The 18,622-nt window shown below is 33.6% G+C and overlaps 1 protein-coding gene across 3 annotated transcripts in view; it reads right to left on the reverse strand.

Moving 5' to 3' along the window:
• The window catches only part of mindy4 (MINDY lysine 48 deubiquitinase 4), a 60,347-nt gene extending 42,429 nt beyond the window's left edge, over nt 1-17,918 (reverse strand). Inside the window, exons 1-5 of one of the 3 annotated variants that reach the window (XM_088643030.1) lie at nt 17,638-17,912; nt 16,094-16,213; nt 15,688-15,935; nt 14,369-14,648; nt 13,372-13,700 (exon numbers count right to left, since the gene is read on the reverse strand). In XM_088643030.1, coding sequence (XP_088499156.1) covers nt 13,372-13,700; nt 14,369-14,648; nt 15,688-15,935; nt 16,094-16,213; nt 17,638-17,697 — 1,037 coding nt within the window. In that variant the 5' untranslated portion in view covers nt 17,698-17,912. Of the gene's footprint in view, nt 1-13,371; nt 13,701-14,368; nt 14,649-15,687; nt 15,936-16,093; nt 16,214-17,637 lie in introns of all 3 variants that reach the window. The other 2 variants (XM_088643029.1, XM_088643031.1) reach the window with 2 other exon arrangements.
• Between the last annotated feature and the right edge of the window lie 704 nt (nt 17,919-18,622).

Genomic DNA, 18,622 nt, shown 5'->3' on the forward strand with positions numbered 1-18,622 from the left:
GGTAAGCACTAATGGGTTGAATAAACATTCAAAACTGTACTGGTCTGTCGAACAATCACACACAACTGCAGTACTTTGAGGATTCATTTCACCACCTGTCAGTTTTAGAAAGTACTGCAGTTCTGCATCAGATTATTTAAAAAAATAAAAAAGTGATACCACATTTCAGTATGTGACACACCGGTTCTTACCACAGTTTACTGTACACACTGACATCTCACACATTCTAGATAGCTGTTTCTTTCTATTAAATCTAAAACTATTTTGTAGTCATGTGCTGGTCAGTTAACGAAAAGATGTTGAACATAAAAACTAAAATCGAAATTTAATGATTTAGGGGACAGTTAATGAATGGCAAGCTGTTGAATGTTTAGAGATGCTAGTGTACGAACAGGAAGAATTATATAGTAAAAACGGAAGACAATTTTTAGTCATGTCACTACTGTCCTGCAACAGCTAATTTGTCATTATTCAAATGATCCTTGCCATTTCTAAATGTGTTAAGTTTAAAAAAAAATACATTTGTTTTAATATGGCTGAGGAAAAACAAGTTTATAATCGACAGGAGTCAGATCTGGTTATAATTTCAAATTGGTATTACTCTGAATTCATTCTCAGCATGTTTCTTCTATAAAATACAGATTAATAAAAGAAAATTAACACCCTGCTTACACTCTTTATGGGTACTGAATATTGATTAAACATTTTTAATAATTTAATCAATCTGAATCATTGCAATTCATTGTTCATGACTAATTAACTTGAGTTGATTTGACTGTTGCATAAGCACTAAATGACCTTACTAGTAAGAGTGTTATTTGGTCACAGATAATGAGGTTATTTAAGGTGAAGAATGTCAAGCCTGGTGAAAATTAAGAGAAACATAGAAACCTATGTCCACCTACTTGTAAACTTATAATAGAAAATAACAGTGACAAGGGTATTCTGGGAGCTTGACTTAGTCATTACAGTGTCACTTGTCCTCTGGCTTTTAGGGGCAGCACATTGTTAAAGACAAAAACAGTCCATAAATTTACAGTCCATAAATACAAATACAGTCTAATTAAATACAACAGAATTTAATTAGTAGTGATTATTGGCAACCTGCCTGCTCAGTAATTTGTTGACAGTCCTCCCCGTGGGCTTAACTTGATATGATAGCATTTCCGCATATCAACATTTTCATCTGCATAACTTTGTAATTTTACAAAATGGAACACCATTCAAGAAGAGGCTGAAAACTTTTGCAAGACACTGTACATTACATTTATAATGTGTTTAATGAGAAATAAAATATTTTTTTATTTGTTATACTGTCTGATAGATTTGTAACGGATTTCCATGACTTCCAGAAAATGTTGGAAGCTGAGTTAACAGTAATCTACTGTATCAAAGATCCTCACAGTAATTTACAAATACATGAAATCGAGTATAAAGCTGCCATTTAACAATGATTGATAAAGGAATAAAACTTACCTTAAATCACCTTTAGAATTCTTTAAAAAATATCTGTTTTGTTTAATAGTTTATTGTTTGAAATTGGTCATAAAAATCCTACTCGTTTTCAAATGCAAGATTATGAATTTTTTATATGAATAAAAAATATATTATGACAACCTATCAGATGTCATTTGGGTGCTTGTTTATCCACAACACTAAAAGTTTTTGAATACCTAGGACCTTCCAAACCTCAAAATATTACTACTTACAAAGAACATATTTACATATATAGTTGTATGCAAAAGTTTGGGCATCCGTGGACAAATTACATGTTCTTTTGATTTTCTAAGTGAAAAGAAGTTAACACAACCTCTGCAGTAAACAAACTAAAAGTTGACATATTTCTGCAAATTTTAATGCACATTATTTATTTGCTGAATTTCACAGATTGAAAAAAAACAGTAAATGTGGCATGTGTAAAAGTTTGGTTGATCCACTTGTGTTATTTTTTTTAAGGTCTCAGAATTTAATTGACTCGTTAGGCCTTAATCTAAGTCAGGTGATGAAAATTCCAGACCTTAAATAAATTATCTGACTCTTCAAACCTCTCAGGGTGTTATCCTTACACTCAACAAACATGGGCTCCTGTAAGCACCTGACTGAGGATCAGAAAATAAAGATAATTGAGTCTTACAAAACAGGGGAAGGCTATAAAAAGGTATCTAAATACTTCCTGCTTGCAATTTCCACTGTCTGAAATGTCATTAAGAAATGGAAGTTAAGGAGAACTGTTTAAGTCAAGACAAGATCTGGAAGACCAAGAAAAATCTCTGATAGAACCGCTCATAGACTGTTCAGGAATGCATAGCAAAACCCCCATATCACTGCTAATATCACCATATCACTCCATATCACTCACTAATGATTCTTCCATGCAGATCATGTTTGTGCAAGCAACGCTGCACAGTTTACCAGTGCACCACTACTCCCGTGTCAGCTTAACCTTCCTGCAGGTCCTTTGCATATCACTGCAAAGGACCTGCAGGAAGGTTAAGCTGACACGGGAGTAGTGGTGCACTGGTAAACTGTGCAGCGTTGCTTGCACAAACATGATCTGCATGGAAGAATCATCAGAAGGAAACCTTAGTTGCGATCTCATCACAAAAGTCAACGTCTGCATTATGCAACACAACACTTGGATAAGCCAAAGGCATTTTGTAACCAAGTGCTCTGATCTGATGAAGTAAAAATTGAACTATTTGGCTACAATCCCCAAAGGTACGTTTGGAGAAAAAAAGAAAGAAAGAAAAGAACACTTTGCCAACTGTAAAGCATGGGGGTGGATCTATTATACTTTGGGGTTGTATGGCAGCCAGGGGCACAGGAAATATTGTGCAGGTAGAGGGAAAATTGGATTCTACTAAGTATCAACAAGTCCTGGAAGCTAAAGTCCCACAGTCACTGAAGAAGCTGAAGCTGAAAAGAGTTTGGATATTTCGACAGACAATGATCCAAAACATACCTCAAAATCAACCATGAACTACTTCAAGAAAGGAAAGATTAAGGTTTTGGAATAGCCTTCACAGTCCCCAGACTTGAATATTATTGAAAATCTGTAGGTAGATCTTAAACATGCAGTGCATGCAAGACAACCTAATAATATTTCTGAACTAGAAGCGTTCTGCAAGGAAGAGTGAAAACAAATTCCTAAAGCAAGCACAGAAAGACTGTTGGCTGGCTTCAAGAAACATTTGGAGGCTGTGATTTCTGCCAAAGTGGGTGTTACTAAGCACTGACTGATAGGGTGCCCAAATTTTTGCAAATGCCACATTTACTGTTTTTTTTCACAATCTGTTAAATTCTGCAAACAAATAGTAACTCTGCATTAAAATTTGTAGAAATATGTTTGTTCACTGCAGAGGCTGTGTAAACTTCTTTTCATTTAGAAAATCAACAAAACATGTAATTTGGCCAGGGGTACCCAAACTTTTGCATACAACTGTATACCATATTTAAAGAATAACATTACTTCCAATTATTTGGTACTCTAGAGAATGCCAACCAAGATCAGTTTTATGATATAAAAAATAATAATAGTGTTTATAAATTTCACCAAAGTGAGTTCACAGGTTGTTTTCTACTTGACCTCAGGAGAATTGAAATTTTCTTATGAGAAACTGTATGTTCAACATTTCAACTTCTGTTAAAGCTATCAGATACAGGAATAATTGTTCCTGAACAACATTTGAGCCACTGATTGTTTTTTTTCTAGAGGATGTCTTCCACCTAGTCCCTTTAGATTTTTCCCAGACTACAAAAGAACAAAAAGGTGCCAGTTAAAAATAAATAATAATGCTTTTCACGTGCAACTTTCTGCTTTAAACTTTGAATTTACCAAAACACAACAAACAGAAATCATAAAGTAATGTCTTGAACATTAAGACATTGACCCTTGATATTTAGACTAAGGATAATACTTTGGAGACTTCTGTGACAAAATTTTCTGTCTATGTAGACAGTAGGGATAAAGGCGTAGGGCCATTTTATCATCAGACTAAGTTCTAGTGCTGTGATCATGGTGTTATTTTCACACCTGAACCATAATTTTTTTCCATATAAAAAAGAACAGACTGAAGTACAGATGATAAATAAAGACATTATGAGGTGCACCGCCTCTAGCTGATATCCAGCATATTACTTTACAAATTTATAATAATCTAAGTCAAATTCACACACTTAAAATTCTCAAAGAAGAGTAAAGCATTTAAAATATTTTTAATCATAATATACAGTAATAGCACATACAGAACTACAATGGAAGAAACTCGTTCAAAGAATCATGTTTCAAATAAATTATAGATTAATTAAACTAGTTAAGTTTAGTGAAGAATTAAACTAGTGAAGAGCTAATAATTAGACCTGCACAGATTCACTTTATAAAGCTTTATATATTATGATATTAGAAATGACTGAATTATTTTTACATTTTCATACTAATAATGGTTGGGAACACAAAAGTATCATCTCAGTCAGATAAGGTCATTTCAAGAAGCAGTGAAAGAACTGTAGTTAGGAGCTTAGATGTCCTGCAAAGTAATGCTATGGTTTTTTTTTTCAGGACACACACAGTTACTGTACTATTGGGATTCTATAGTGCCATGGAAAAAGAAAATGAGCACTTTTATGCAGACATTTTATGCAGTTGGGTCTTGACATTTGCATGATTAGCAAATTTTACATATAATCAATTCCAATCCTATACCATTGCATAATGTACTATAGTATATAGAATGTGTGGTTAAAAAGACTTATATTACTCTCCCTTATCTGAGTACAAATGCATTGGCTGTAAGAATATTAAATATTTATTAAAATTACACTGAACAATGAAAACTCAGCTATGACCTGTTCAATCATTAGCAAGCTCAATTGTAATGAAAAGGTCTGCAAGCCTGTAATGTCGTCTACAGCCTGCCATTCTCCACACTGCCGACATAAAACTTGGAGCAGTTACAATACAAAAACAAGACCACGTTGAGATGCAGAGTAGTGGGTATTTTTGAAGAGAGGCAGGAAGACTAACTCAACAGCTAGATTTGTCTCACATTTCTCTGTGGCAGATGCTGCAACAGCTAAATTCAAAGTCAAGCTTAACAATTTTAGGCTCAGTTTCATCCATATCTGCTCTTAAACATAACAGAACTCCAATTTATATAAACGATAGCACTTCTTTAGAATATACAAAGCAGAATCTTAAGTAACTTCATCCTGGTTTTGTCCAACCATCTTATACTACAAATATACATTCAGTGCTGGTTTTTGTTTAAATTATGATCAGCTCCATAATGCCAAAATTAAAGCAGAAAGAAATCTAATCTGACATCTGTAACAAAACATCAGATTATATTTGCCAATTTAAGCACATCTTGACTTCTACAATTTGTATTGACTCCTGTAACACTCTACTTGCTGTGATTTCTGAACGCACATTGAACAAACACCAGTATGTTCAAAATGTGGCAGCCAGAATTCTGACCAGGTCTAGTGCAAGTGATCACATTACTTCTATCCTGGAGTCCTGGCACTGGCTTCCTGTCACGTTTTGCACAATCTTCATGCTCACCTATAAGGCTCTGCATGGCTTGGCACCTCAGTACCTGCCTGAGCTACTATCGCCCTACTCCCCACCTCACAACCTTCACTCTTCTAATTCTGTTCCCTTATCTGTCCCCCAAGCCCGTCTACACTCTATGGGTCTCATGGCCTTCTCCTGTTAAGACCCAAAGCTCTGGAACTCAATCCTTCAAATCCTTTACTTAATGGGTTCTGTTCTTTACCCCTCTGGTCCTACTGTATTAAAAGTACCCTCATCTAGTGTCTCCTCTCATTGTATATTCTCATTGTGCATAACTTGTGTATTTTGTATTGTTGTTGTCATTCTGTCATTCTTTGAGTAGCCACCTCAAATGGCACTGTATAAAACAATTTGTTTTTGACAGTGAACGTGAATTCAAGTGAAGTTTCTGGGCTCACTACCAGGTCCACATCATATTCCAGATTCTGCACTGGCAGCAAACTCTTTCTTAATACTACAGATGCCAAGCATATAGAGTCTTAGTATGGACTACTCTTCACAATAGATAAGCCATCTAGCAGTCTGAATTTTATATTGTATCAGTCCCTTTTTAAATAATTTAATTTACTTACAGCAAAATGTCTGCTCACCAAAAATATCAGGCATAACTTATTACTTCAGCATATAATTCTAAATTTTTCTGCTTAAATACAAACAAATATCAACCAATATAAAACATATCAAACAAAAAGGTTTTCCTGATACAAAAGAAGGAAATATTTAACAACGGTAATGAACACGTTTCGTGTCAAAATCATCTTATTCTCATGCAGTTGTCATTTCTTCAAAGCATGTCATTGTTCCACAATATCTGTACATCTATTATAGGAACAATGGGTACAGGATACACAATGTTTCTTAAGAAAACAAACAGATGCAGTGCATTGTTCAAATGATATACACTTTCTGCTTTTCAAATTATAAGTATCAGAGATACGTATCAACATGTAATTTAAATATAATTCCAAAAGAGTAAAATGATTTTTCTGATGCTCTTCAGTTTCAAAAACATGAAATGCAAAATTTGTTATATTTGAATTTGTCTGAAATATCCATTATCAAATTATTTGTAACAAAATAAAATGTGTATATAATATATACATACTGTACAACTTCTATGTACAGTTCCTACCAACAGAATGGTATGTATGCTTTACAATCAATTATTTGTGATAATGAGAATAATATTAATGATAAATACAATAAATTATACATTTTATGGAAATCTTAACTTAAATAATCAATAAAGACAAATAAACCAGGACCAGACAAGGCTCATTTAAAAGTGATATTGCAGAGGGGAAAATCAATGTCCTAGATTACATGTTGGGGCAAAGAGGTGACTTCCAAACGGGATTAAAGCGAATTTACTGACCAGGTCTGCCACACGCTTTAGATGCTGCTGGCATTCTGTAAAGTATCTTCACTTACAGAGTATATTTAGATTGATATGATTTACCCCAATATTTTTTGTTTCTTACAGTATGTTCACTATTCCCCCCAAACATTACAGTTTGTAGTAGTTATTTATCCAAACTAACAAGCAAAATTGCAAGTTACCTAAAGCAGTAACAGTAAATTAAATTGTAACTGAGAAGTGTCTCTTAGATTTTAGATAAAGTTTGTGACACTTGGAAGAGTAAACACTTCTAGCTTTAAAGCTGAGAGGATCTTGGCTGAGGTCTGGGGGGTCCCTTCAGCAAAAAAACTATTGTAAAGTTTACCTTGATATACCTATGCAAGTTGTGGGTTAATGAGCAGTACAGAAACATACAATATAAGATCACATTAATAACAAGAAGAGGACAAAAAGACACAAATAGAGAGAAGAGAGAGTAGTCAAGAGGAGTTGAACTTGAAACATGCGCCACATCATGATCATCCAAACAAAACCCAACTGGAGCTAAGTATTTGAACCTTGCTAGAGAAAGCTTACTATGCTTTGTCTTGAGGGAAATTGGGTTTCCTGGGTAACAGATACCTTGGTCAAAAAAGTATTTCCTGCTTAGGTTGCATTTTTAGAAAAGGGAGATAGGCTCCCATTTATTGTGTGGCATCTGGGTGCAGAGAGAAAGATTTAACTGCAGGTTGTATCACATTTATTTAGAAGGCAGCATATCTCTTCTTTGGCCTCTGTAGGCATTATTTAAGAGTTTTATACTTAGTAGAAATCTTACTTTTACTTACTTTTATACTTAGTTTTTTTCTAGGTGATTAGAAATGTAGGCCTGATATGCCTTCTTTGTAAATATTATACATAGAGTAACTTGTGTATTGTATTGTTTTGTTGTGTGTAGTGTAGTTTGTGTCTCGTAATTGTAACAAATATTTGTTTAACTAAGTGTGCCTGGATTATTAATCTTTTCACCAAAGCTGTGCAAGAGACTAAAGAATCCACACTCCTCTAATTATACCAATCACTTGGGTATATTCTGGAGAAATCACTTACACGTTGGGGGTTATGAATAATTATCTTAGATATTGACTTAACTGCTTGGTCAAATTTTCACCATTTTTGTAACCCCCCCCATTTGTAAAATTATGTTATGTCCATCCACCTTATGTCATTTAACACTGGTAAAATATTAGTATTGCCCTTCTAAGAAATAATAGACACGGATTGAATTACCTGCCCTCATCATAGTTATAACAGTACACTCTTTTCTTTTACCCTGTACTAACCTTTAGCTTTCCTGTTCTCTCTTTTCACTTCTTTCTGAACTGCCCTCTTGAGCTGTGCATCCCCCTGAGAAAAAGCAGGTTTCTTTATAAGAAGTAGATTTTAGGATTTCTTGGTTACCCACAGCTTATTGAAAAAACTCCTTTAAGTATTTGGATGTAATAATAAATCTACATAGAAAGTAATATAATTAGATATTACATGAACAAATTAATGAATATTCTCTGATGTCCCCTTAAAGACATACACTTGTTTATAGTCAAACAATGTAGCTGTTTAGTACTTTTTTAGTCCCAGACTTCTACTGATCTTATGTCCAGTTTGTTCCCATTTGAAAAATTACTAATAAACTGGCCTGAAAAGCACTGTATTGTGATTAGACTTACTGAGCGGAGACTTTGCAAGGTATTAGTAGATATTTAAAAGTTTCTCATAGCATAGATCACTATTTATCTGTCAGTTTATTAAAGAACACTGAATACCATCATGGGCCCATTCTAAATGATTTTACAAACTGGTGCAACAAGTTCTCCCTAAAGTTAAATGTTTCAAAAACAAAGGAACTGGTTATTGATTTTAGGAAAAATACCACACCCCCTCAACCCACTATACTTGATGGTCAGCCTGTTAAAATTGTCAATGACTGTAAGTACTTGGGACTGGTCACTGACAAGAACCTAAAATGGCACAAATGTTGTGACATGATTTATAAAAAAGGCCAACAGAGACTCAGGTACTTTATGGTGGATAGAACTATTCTTACACTTTTCTACAAAACATTAATTGAAAGTGTCTTAACATACTGCTCCACTTGTTGGTTTGGCAACATAAGTGCTGGTAATTGTAATAGGCTGGGTAAATAGTAGTAAATTAAATTAGTAAATATAAGTGGCAAAATAATCGGGAATAATCAAATCAACTTAAGCATCCTTTACAAACAGAGGGTAACTAAGAAACTCAAAAGCATCAGGGAGTGTGTGTCTCACCCCCTCCATTGTGAATTCACACTTCTCCCATCTGGGAGACGCCTCTCTGCCCCCAGGTGTAAAACCAAGAGACTCAGGAAATCTTTCATCCCCACTGCAATTACACTCTTACACAATGTAAAGTAACTAACTTGTCTCTTGTCTCTTGTTTCTTGTTTCTTGTTTCTTGTTTCTTTCTGCTGTAACACTGCTGTATTCTCTTCCCTTTTGATAATGTGTATTGTCATTGTGTTGTGTTGTGTTGTGTTGTGTTGTGTTGTGTTTGACTGTGCCGTAAAACAAATTTCCCCTAGGGGACAATAAAGCTTGAATTGAAACAGGTCTTAAAAGTACAAAGTTTTGAAGTGCAACTATTAAAATTCAACTTGGGAACCTTAGGAACATTTGGGGCTGTACAGTCCAATTTCAGAGTAACATCATAAACGATTTTATATACTTTTCTAAATTAGCTTTAGGGTGAATGTAAACAATTGTTATAAAAAGCTGTGAAACTCTTAAAGGAGATAAAAGCAACTCAGAGTCACTAAACAGTCCAATGAGATTAAACATGTAAATAACACACAATCTCTGACAACAATAATTTGGCAGCAACTACAGTATGACCAACCAAATGCAGTTTACCATTACAACATACCCCTTCTACATGATGTTTACCTGTGATGTCCTTGTCTCTATCTGACCAGTGTAATGAAAACCTATCACCTAACTTTGTTGTCCAACAGACTGTAGTCAAGCCACATCCTACCACATGCAACTATCCAGGCACTGTGAAATTAATGCAAGAACTTCACATTAGCATTCAGTTTGCCTATGTTGCTTTTCAATCATCAAAGATTAGACAGACTTGGCAGGTGTAGTTTATTCCCCCCAAAGTTTTTTTTGTCATTTTGTGGAGTTTGCACTTCGGCTAAATTCATATTCTGTGTAAAACCAAGAATATCTTAAAGAAATTTGGAAACTAGCATATCTAAGTATTGAAACAGATTGCAGAGTGCACGAAAAGTCTGCTTACCATTGTGCTGAAACGGTACATTCTTAAAGGTGGCAGTTGAGAAACCACAATCACAAGCACTGCTTGTATAACGAGTAAAAATTCTTTAAATTGTAAGAAAAGAGTTGGCTTTTCATCTGGAACGACTATACATTTGAATTCCATTAAGTATTTATGGTTGATGTAAATATTAATGTGCAAATACAGTATTTACATAGAATGTATAGAAATAAAACTTTTGTATTTCTGAGCATTTTATCCATTTGTCATACAATATTTTCTTCTCAGAAGCCAAAGCACTCTTAAACGCTTACCATGCAACAGTAGTACTACTGCCTATAATTATAAAGTTCTAATGTAACTGTAGCATCTTCTGATCAGTTGCACGATAACCACGCATAGTATAAGAACATAATAAAGGATATACAGTTGTATGCAAAATTTGGTCCTGGACAAGCAAACTTAGCCCTGTAGTTTGATAAGTAAAGTACCAATAAACTATTCATTAAGTAGTCTTTTATTTAGTATGCATTAATGTATTTTATTTATTTTGGGGTGTGTTTTGTGTAATGATGCTTAATTCAGATTTTTTTACATTTAATATGTACTAAATATTATACTAGGGTGATGACAAATTTTGCTGGGCTACTCTTCCCCACATTACAACATGTAGTCCATGGGAATATTAAATCTGAATAACTTCATTTTAAATAATGCTGCACTAATTCTCATTGTAAGTCAGAAACATTATATACAGTACATGGATTTACATGAATGCCTAAAAGCTTGCAATTAATGTTTTATAGGAAAACCCGTCAAAAACCTTTGAAAAATCAAAATATACCATATTGTTACCTATGGGGGGGGGGGATTAAATAAATTTAATTTAAGACAACAAATAAGACAACAGGTGTTTTCTCATTCTTGCAAGTTGGTATCACAACATGATTTTCTGCTTTAAATTTAAGCCTGCTTATATCAGACTCCCTCCATAGTATAATATCAAACACTTTGTTCATATCAATTTCTGCTGTTACTTGTTCAAATACATACGGTACATATTCGTTAAGCAAGACCTGTTCAAATCTACATTAGCAGTAACTTTGAATCCTACTGCCCTACAGATGTACTGTACAGTATGGCAAGCTGTAATTATTGTCTGCATAATCTTGTTTGTAAAAAATGACAGACTATAATGTTAAGCTCTATAATCATCTGGTTTAGGTTTGTCACAGTTTTTACAGATGGGAGCTTGATTAACAATTTTCCAGACAGCGAGCACCACCATCATTTGCAGTGACTGATAGAATAGTTATGTTAATTACCATCTCGTATTTAAGTAAAACTGGTAGAATACTTTCAGGGCCCAAAGCTTTATTCGAGCTGACTCCGGTAACTCTAACATTCAGACTCTTCTACAGTTTTAATAAGGTAATATTATTTAATACTGAACTTTCAGCCTGCAAAAAGATTACATTAAATCACATTCTTTGCCTTTCTAATATTTTTAACCTGCATCTAATAGCCTTTTTAATGTTGTTGGTTTTTTTAACTAAATCTTATTTTATTTGTAAAATGATGACTGTTGCATTGGAATTGAATCATGCCTTTTACAAAATCCATCCAAAGATTCATCACTACACATGATCAATACTTGCAATATTGATCTGTGGGTTGCAGTTCACTGCTTATATTAGATTTCCTCAATCATATTCAGCTCCAAGCTGCTTTGAAGTAGATTGTAAAGTGGAGAGTTTGTCTTTGCATTTATGACTCTCTCCAAAGATGGCATTTTGGAAGAGCATGATTGCAAACAATAACAGTAAGGCAGCAATGGTGAGTAAGGATACCTCCAGTAGTTGTTGAAATATCTGATCAGTCATCATTAGCTTTGCTTTTTGGGTTGCATACCTAGTGGGTGTAGCTTGCTCCAACAAACACGTTCTTTTTGTTCTCATATTAGTTTTCAATAAGTTTGATATAAAGTGAATTTTATTTTTTCATTTGATAGGCCTCTACTAAATTATAGACCTAATTGCCCTAAGATATTTCTGTTTTTTTCCCCTTTTGCATCCCATCATCATGTGCTGGTATAAATCTGAATTAGAATATTCTATACTTTGTATACTGGGTTTATTGCAACAGAAGATTTTTTACATTCAGAATAATTTTAGTGCCACACCTCAGTGCAAATATTAATGAATTGTTTCACTGAAGAAACATTAGTGTCCATAATACACTTACTGTACTTCAAAACAATCCTTGGATCAGTTTAATCTTATCTGCTTTTTAATATGCCTCCCCAATACTTCCACCCCCATGCATCTAAGAATGTGCAGGACTGTACACCCCTTTCCTTTATTAAACATTCTTAGATAAAAATGTGTACTTAGCAATGTGTTCTAATAACAACTGATAAAACGCAACAAGAATAAAGCAAATATTGCGTAGCTCAAGTATTTAACATTTTGTATTAATAAAAACGCTAATACAAAAAGTAAGAAAATACTGAACTAGTTCATAAGTTTAATAAATATCCATTGCCTTTGGTACTGAAGAAAAAAGTGCATCAGTTTCACAAAATCTCTTGAACTTCCAGAAAAAGTCCAATATATGCTGGAGTAGTGTTTAATAAATCTTTAAAATGCTCTGCACTGCATTTACGAAAGAAAAATCCTGTGTCACACAGTAGGAAACCTAGTTCTTGGAGTGCTGTACAGTATTATAGTGACCTGTTTATTTTCTTTGGACACCAGAGCTATGTTTTTTAATGGTCCTTCTGTTTTGTGACTAAACATGCTTCTTCCCATGATTTAAAATGTTCTATAAATAACTGAAGTGTGTCAGTGTGTGTCAATCTTCCAATTATAAAATATCTTGGAAAACAGATAAACAATTTATCTGCTTGGTTGCTCAATTTTACAAAGAAATTAAACTGTAATGAATACTTAAGATTCTTGCAGCTCTCCAAGACAGGAGTGTACCATACATTCTGTACAAAGTTGTTACATTACAGACAGCCAGACTTTTCTTTATATTTCTGTGCTGAAGAACTGAATTGTCCTGGGATTATTACAAACATTGTATATTCTCTATTTGTTAATTTTTTTAAAGTTACAAAAAAGCATATATTACTTACTTATACAGAAGATCCTTAGACGGTTCATTTTCCTCTTTATTCTTCAGTTCCATGTTGTCAGTTTTGAGGGAATCATTACATTTTCTCAGCCCAGTCTGAAGTTTAGAAACCCTTTTCTCTTCTTGTGTATCACAAGATTGTTTCCTTTCTCTTTGAGAAAGCACATCTGTAAAAGCATCTTCAATGGATGCAGTTTTACTAGATTGTGTTCTTATTGGAGCACCATCCTTTAGAGACAGAACAGAATCTTCTTTCTTATCTTCATCTTTTGACTGAAGAATAAAACTTGATCCAGATGGTCTTCTTGGTTGACGTTTTCTGTTACATTCCTGGTGAAGGAAAATAAAAAGATCACACATATAGTCACAGTTTGATGTTACATAAATGCTCCCTATTGGTTATTTTTCATTCCTAAGGATAATTAAAAATAGGATTAGCCATACTCCTAGAGTTTTTTTTTATCTAAAATAAAGTTAGATTAGTGCCCATCAGTGTCCATAAAGTAAACAGAAAATGTTAACAGGCAACATGTCTGGTCTAAGCTAAAATCTTTTTATTGTATGTAAAGAACACCAATTGCATACCTTAACATACATACTGTATATAGGAGTAGAGATCAATGTATTATATTTATCATTTATATTTTTAAACCAAATACATTTTAAAAATAGATATACTGTATACTGTTCACAAGAAAATATTTAAAGGATATTGATTGCATGTCAATACATATTCTAGATTAATCATGTATAATCTCCTCTCTGTAATCCATATTAAAAAGACTTCATCTGGAAATAAATCGCACTTGAAAATGGTATTGCACAGAGGCCATTGGGCATATGTGTCAAATGTATTTTAAGTGCCCCTGCAAATAATTCAAAAGTATGTGATGGGAATGATCAACACACATCAGTCATAAAATGTGAAATTAAGTGAAAAACAATAATACAAAAATGTAATTCACCTTTGCAAAATCTGTGCATAACAAGTCACTAACCTGTTGTGAACTAGCAATAGGACCAGCCATCATTCCACGCACAAAGCGACTGCTTCTATGTTTTTGAATCTCTGAACAAATGTTCTTTTTTTCTAAATACAAACCAGCTTTAAAACTATCATTGTCAATTTCTGAAAAGGAAGGTATAATGTGATTGTCTTTCTCACTTTCTGAAACTAAGCTGGTGCTTATCAAATGCTTCACTGTTTTTTTAGAGTCAAACTGAGACTTCTGAGGTGAAGGCCATTTATTAGATGGGAGAAGTGCATCCTTACAAGCTCTAAAAATAGAAAAAAAGCAACAGAGGTTAAAAATTACGAAGTTCTAAAAAATAACATTAGAAGCATCCCATTTCATTGTAACTGCAGTGACCATATGACTCTGTATTCACTCGCACATTTTGGCACAATAAAAATGTTGTGATTCACATGTCTAATTTTTACAAAACATACAAAATAAATATAAAAATTCTACCTCTTTCCTCCACATTCTGTAGAAAAAGCATTAGGTGCTGGTTAAAAAAAAAAGAATACAAGTATAAATGATATTTAAAACTTGCATTTCATTACTTTCAGTTGTTTTTTAAATTGACCCTTTTATCAAAGGCATATCTCTCCATGAAGAGACAGCAATTTACTAAAAGAGATGTACAAGTGACATCAATGGAAATCATATCATCTGTCATCTGGTGAAATACTGTATGAACGTCAATTATCCCTTTGTATAATAAAAAAGGGAGAAACTGCTGAGGCAGTTCTTATTAAAAACTTTTTTAATGAAAAAATATTCAATACCCATCAAAATCACATTTCATGATAACTATGTACATTCCTAATTATCAGGTTTATCTGGAAATTTCAAAAATAAAAAGGTGATTTGGTAAAATCAGTACAAATATCTGAAAGTACACAATATTATAATTTTACATTGGAAGATTTCAATCTAATTTTCCATTACCAACATTTCCAAATCAGTCCTTACAAAAAGCTATGCCCAGGCAAAAAAGGCAAAGAGTTGTAAGTTGCAGTGTAAATTGAAAATTCCATTGTTCAAACCATATTAAATACTCAAAAAGTTGCCTCTATGTACCGTATATATATATTATCAGAATTCAATACTGAAACAGATAAAGAACTTAGCCTTATTAATAACTCTTTATGTTTTTATTTTAAAATAATTGTCTAAAGGGTATTATATTTGTCTTGTGTTATTTCAGAACTGGTGAAGGCTACTTGTACTGTGAGGATTCCTCAGACATTAGTTTAAAATCCAACATATTTGATGAACGAAATGTTTAATAAAGAAATTTTCTGTCATACCTGTAAACATCAGTTTTACTTTGGTCAGATACAGCTGTACTTCCTCCTTTCTCCTCTTCAGAGATATCATGCATACTAACAGCTGGCACAATGGTAGACTTAGCCTTAGGCACTACAATTGGCTGAAATAAAAATGCACAATGATCTTGCTCACTGCTACTATTAGTCTTACTCCTCGTCTCTCCACATTTTTCCATGTGGTGCTTTACAATAATCTCTAGCATTGCTTTTAAAGGGGTTTCCTGGGCCTGAAATTCAAAAAGGAAGAGAACAATAAGGATTGCATGTGTGGAGTCACATTAGCCAACAAAGTGCAAAAAAATAGAAAATTTAATGCTGCATTTGAAATAAGATCCTAATGCACAGTCTGAGAGTTCCAGAAACATTTTTCAACTGTTGCAATTACCTTATTCTTTTTATAAAGAGACTCCAAATGCAAGATTCTTCGAAGATCACTTCTGTTGTTAATGCTTAAATCAGTCCTTGGAAGTTCTTGATCCATGCTAGCAATTGTCTGCTTTAATCCCTACATAGATAATAGATAGCAAACAAAGGAATATGTTTTGAAATAACCGTGATTGCATACATCTTATTATTTGATGACAGTCCATATCTAAATGTATACATGTTTCAACCAATGAGATTGTCAAAAAAGCAGTCCCTATGAAATATCTGGAACTTCACTTAAGTAATTACATCAAAGTTCAACATTCAAAAAACAGCTTTTAATGAATGTTTTTTAAAAAAGCCAAACACTGCATTTTTGTCTTCTGAGAAGAAATTCTAAGGTCTAAGGAACCGAAGGAGAAGATTTTTTAAATGGACTGTAACATAATGAACAGTAGGATGAACTACATAGAGACATTTTCAATTATTTGCATAGTTCATTTAATCTTTTATATGTAGTAACCCACCACTGAGACTACACTACACACCTACTGTAGGTGACACGTGGCAGTTATTCAGTATCAGCAGTAGCTAAAGTGAACAAGTGAAGAAATAGGCTACTTAAATTAAACTGAGAGAAGAGAAAGTGGCCAAAACTAAAAATGAATTGGAATTTAGCCGGGAAAACATGATTTGTGCAGTTCATCTCTTAGAAATTGTGTCCTGGGCTTTGTAATGACCACAGGTAATCAAAAAGCTCCCTTAATATTTTATCTGAAGGACAACAGCCCATTTCAACCTGTCATATTAATAACTTAGAATTTCTGATGTTCATTGGAAAGAGTGCCACCTACCGGTCTTAACGCATTTACTGTTATACCTGGAGCCAGTGTAGCCTTCACTGGAAATTTCGTGTGAACTGAAACTGATGCAGGGAAGAAAATAAGACTCGCATGATTTGGAAGATTTTAAATCTTACGGCCACCACGATCATACAGAAGTCAATAAAAGGGATTTCGTATTTTATTTTTGGTTGTTTATGCGTTTATGTTGTTGTGATACATTTATCTCGAACTTTAGTCTTTAAAATACATGCAGTGGAGTAAGATATCCGTGGTACAAATGTGTCGTTGTATAAATCACATAATTAAATATTTCAAAAGTATGTATGGGAATCAACAAAAAAGCGGAATACGTTAGTAAGATCAGCTATCGATACAGCTGCAGTACCATGTGCTTTTGCATGGAGGTTAAAGGTAAGCAACAGCTTTTTATGTGTCGTCTATGGGTACAAAAAAAAAACAAACAAAACAAAAGCCTGTTACGTAGAGCTGAAAGAAAACGTTTTCGAAATTTGGTGAAAAATACTATTGTAACGCCGACTTATTTGTCTTCCACAATTTACATTTAAAAATCTACAATACATAGTAAAATGAAACATCGGGGGGGGGGGGGGAATGGAACACGATGTACTGTAAACCGTATTAAAATGCAATTTTCGAATTACAGAACATGAATGATTAGCTTTCTTAAAATATAGTATTTAGCCAGTTAGTAATTTACCTTCCGACTGAGATATTCCCTTACTAATGATGCAGCAACCTCTTCCACTGGGTTTGTCATTTTTCTTGGAAAACTATATATATATATCCCTGCTCGGGATTTCAAAAGAAAGTCAGTGGCTAACGCTAAATTGCACACTACTTATCTTTATAAAATACGAATACGATGTTATATTCCACACATTTTTCTTTCAAAAACAAAGGAGTCAGTTAAGGAAGTACTGCCTCTGTAATTCCAATTGGAGAGTCGCAGACCTGAATCACGAAGATCACAAATCCGGGCTTTTTGATTGTGTGATTCACCCATCACTCATGTTTAAAAAGCTTCGGAGCTGGTTGCTATGGATCTGTGATCGTGTGGAAATGGATTTGCGCAGCTTCCGTTGTGTCTTGCTTTAGTCAAGTCACGCTACTCTTTAGAAAAGACTACAAACCAATGAGGATTGTTATTGTTTGTCATCATGAGCATGTTTTTAAAATATTGTAACGTACAGCTTAATGGGATTTGAAATAATGTCAATCCTGTTGTAAAGCCTATTTTTTTTATCTTAACCTAATAATTTATTGGTTTGTGAATCTTATACATCTACAATGCAGCCTTTTCATATACCAGTTTAATACAAAACATAGATAAACGCTGGTACCTGGCGCCTAATAGCTGTCGGTCTGTACCCAGAGCTGCATGGAGTTTTGAAATGAGACTGTATTATAATTTCTCTAAATAAACTATTGCATTTTATTATTTTATGATTTATGAATTACGATGTACTATAATCGATTATACTGTAGCTTCTGTAGGAGTGGTTAAAGTACCAAGTTAAAAACTGAACAAACGTAAATGTTTTTTGCCTAAAAGGGTGTGTGCGTGAAACAGATATATGCTTAACGTTATTAAGCGATGAAAACACAGAAATACAAGAGATAAATATTTAATTAGCTTTGCCAACTTTATTTAAACAACCAAGCATTTTGTTTTCAAGTATTGT

This window comes from Lepisosteus platostomus, chromosome 8, assembly GCF_059453375.1.
Source record: "Lepisosteus platostomus isolate fLepPlt1 chromosome 8, fLepPlt1.hap1, whole genome shotgun sequence".
NCBI lineage: Eukaryota > Metazoa > Chordata > Actinopteri > Semionotiformes > Lepisosteidae > Lepisosteus > Lepisosteus platostomus.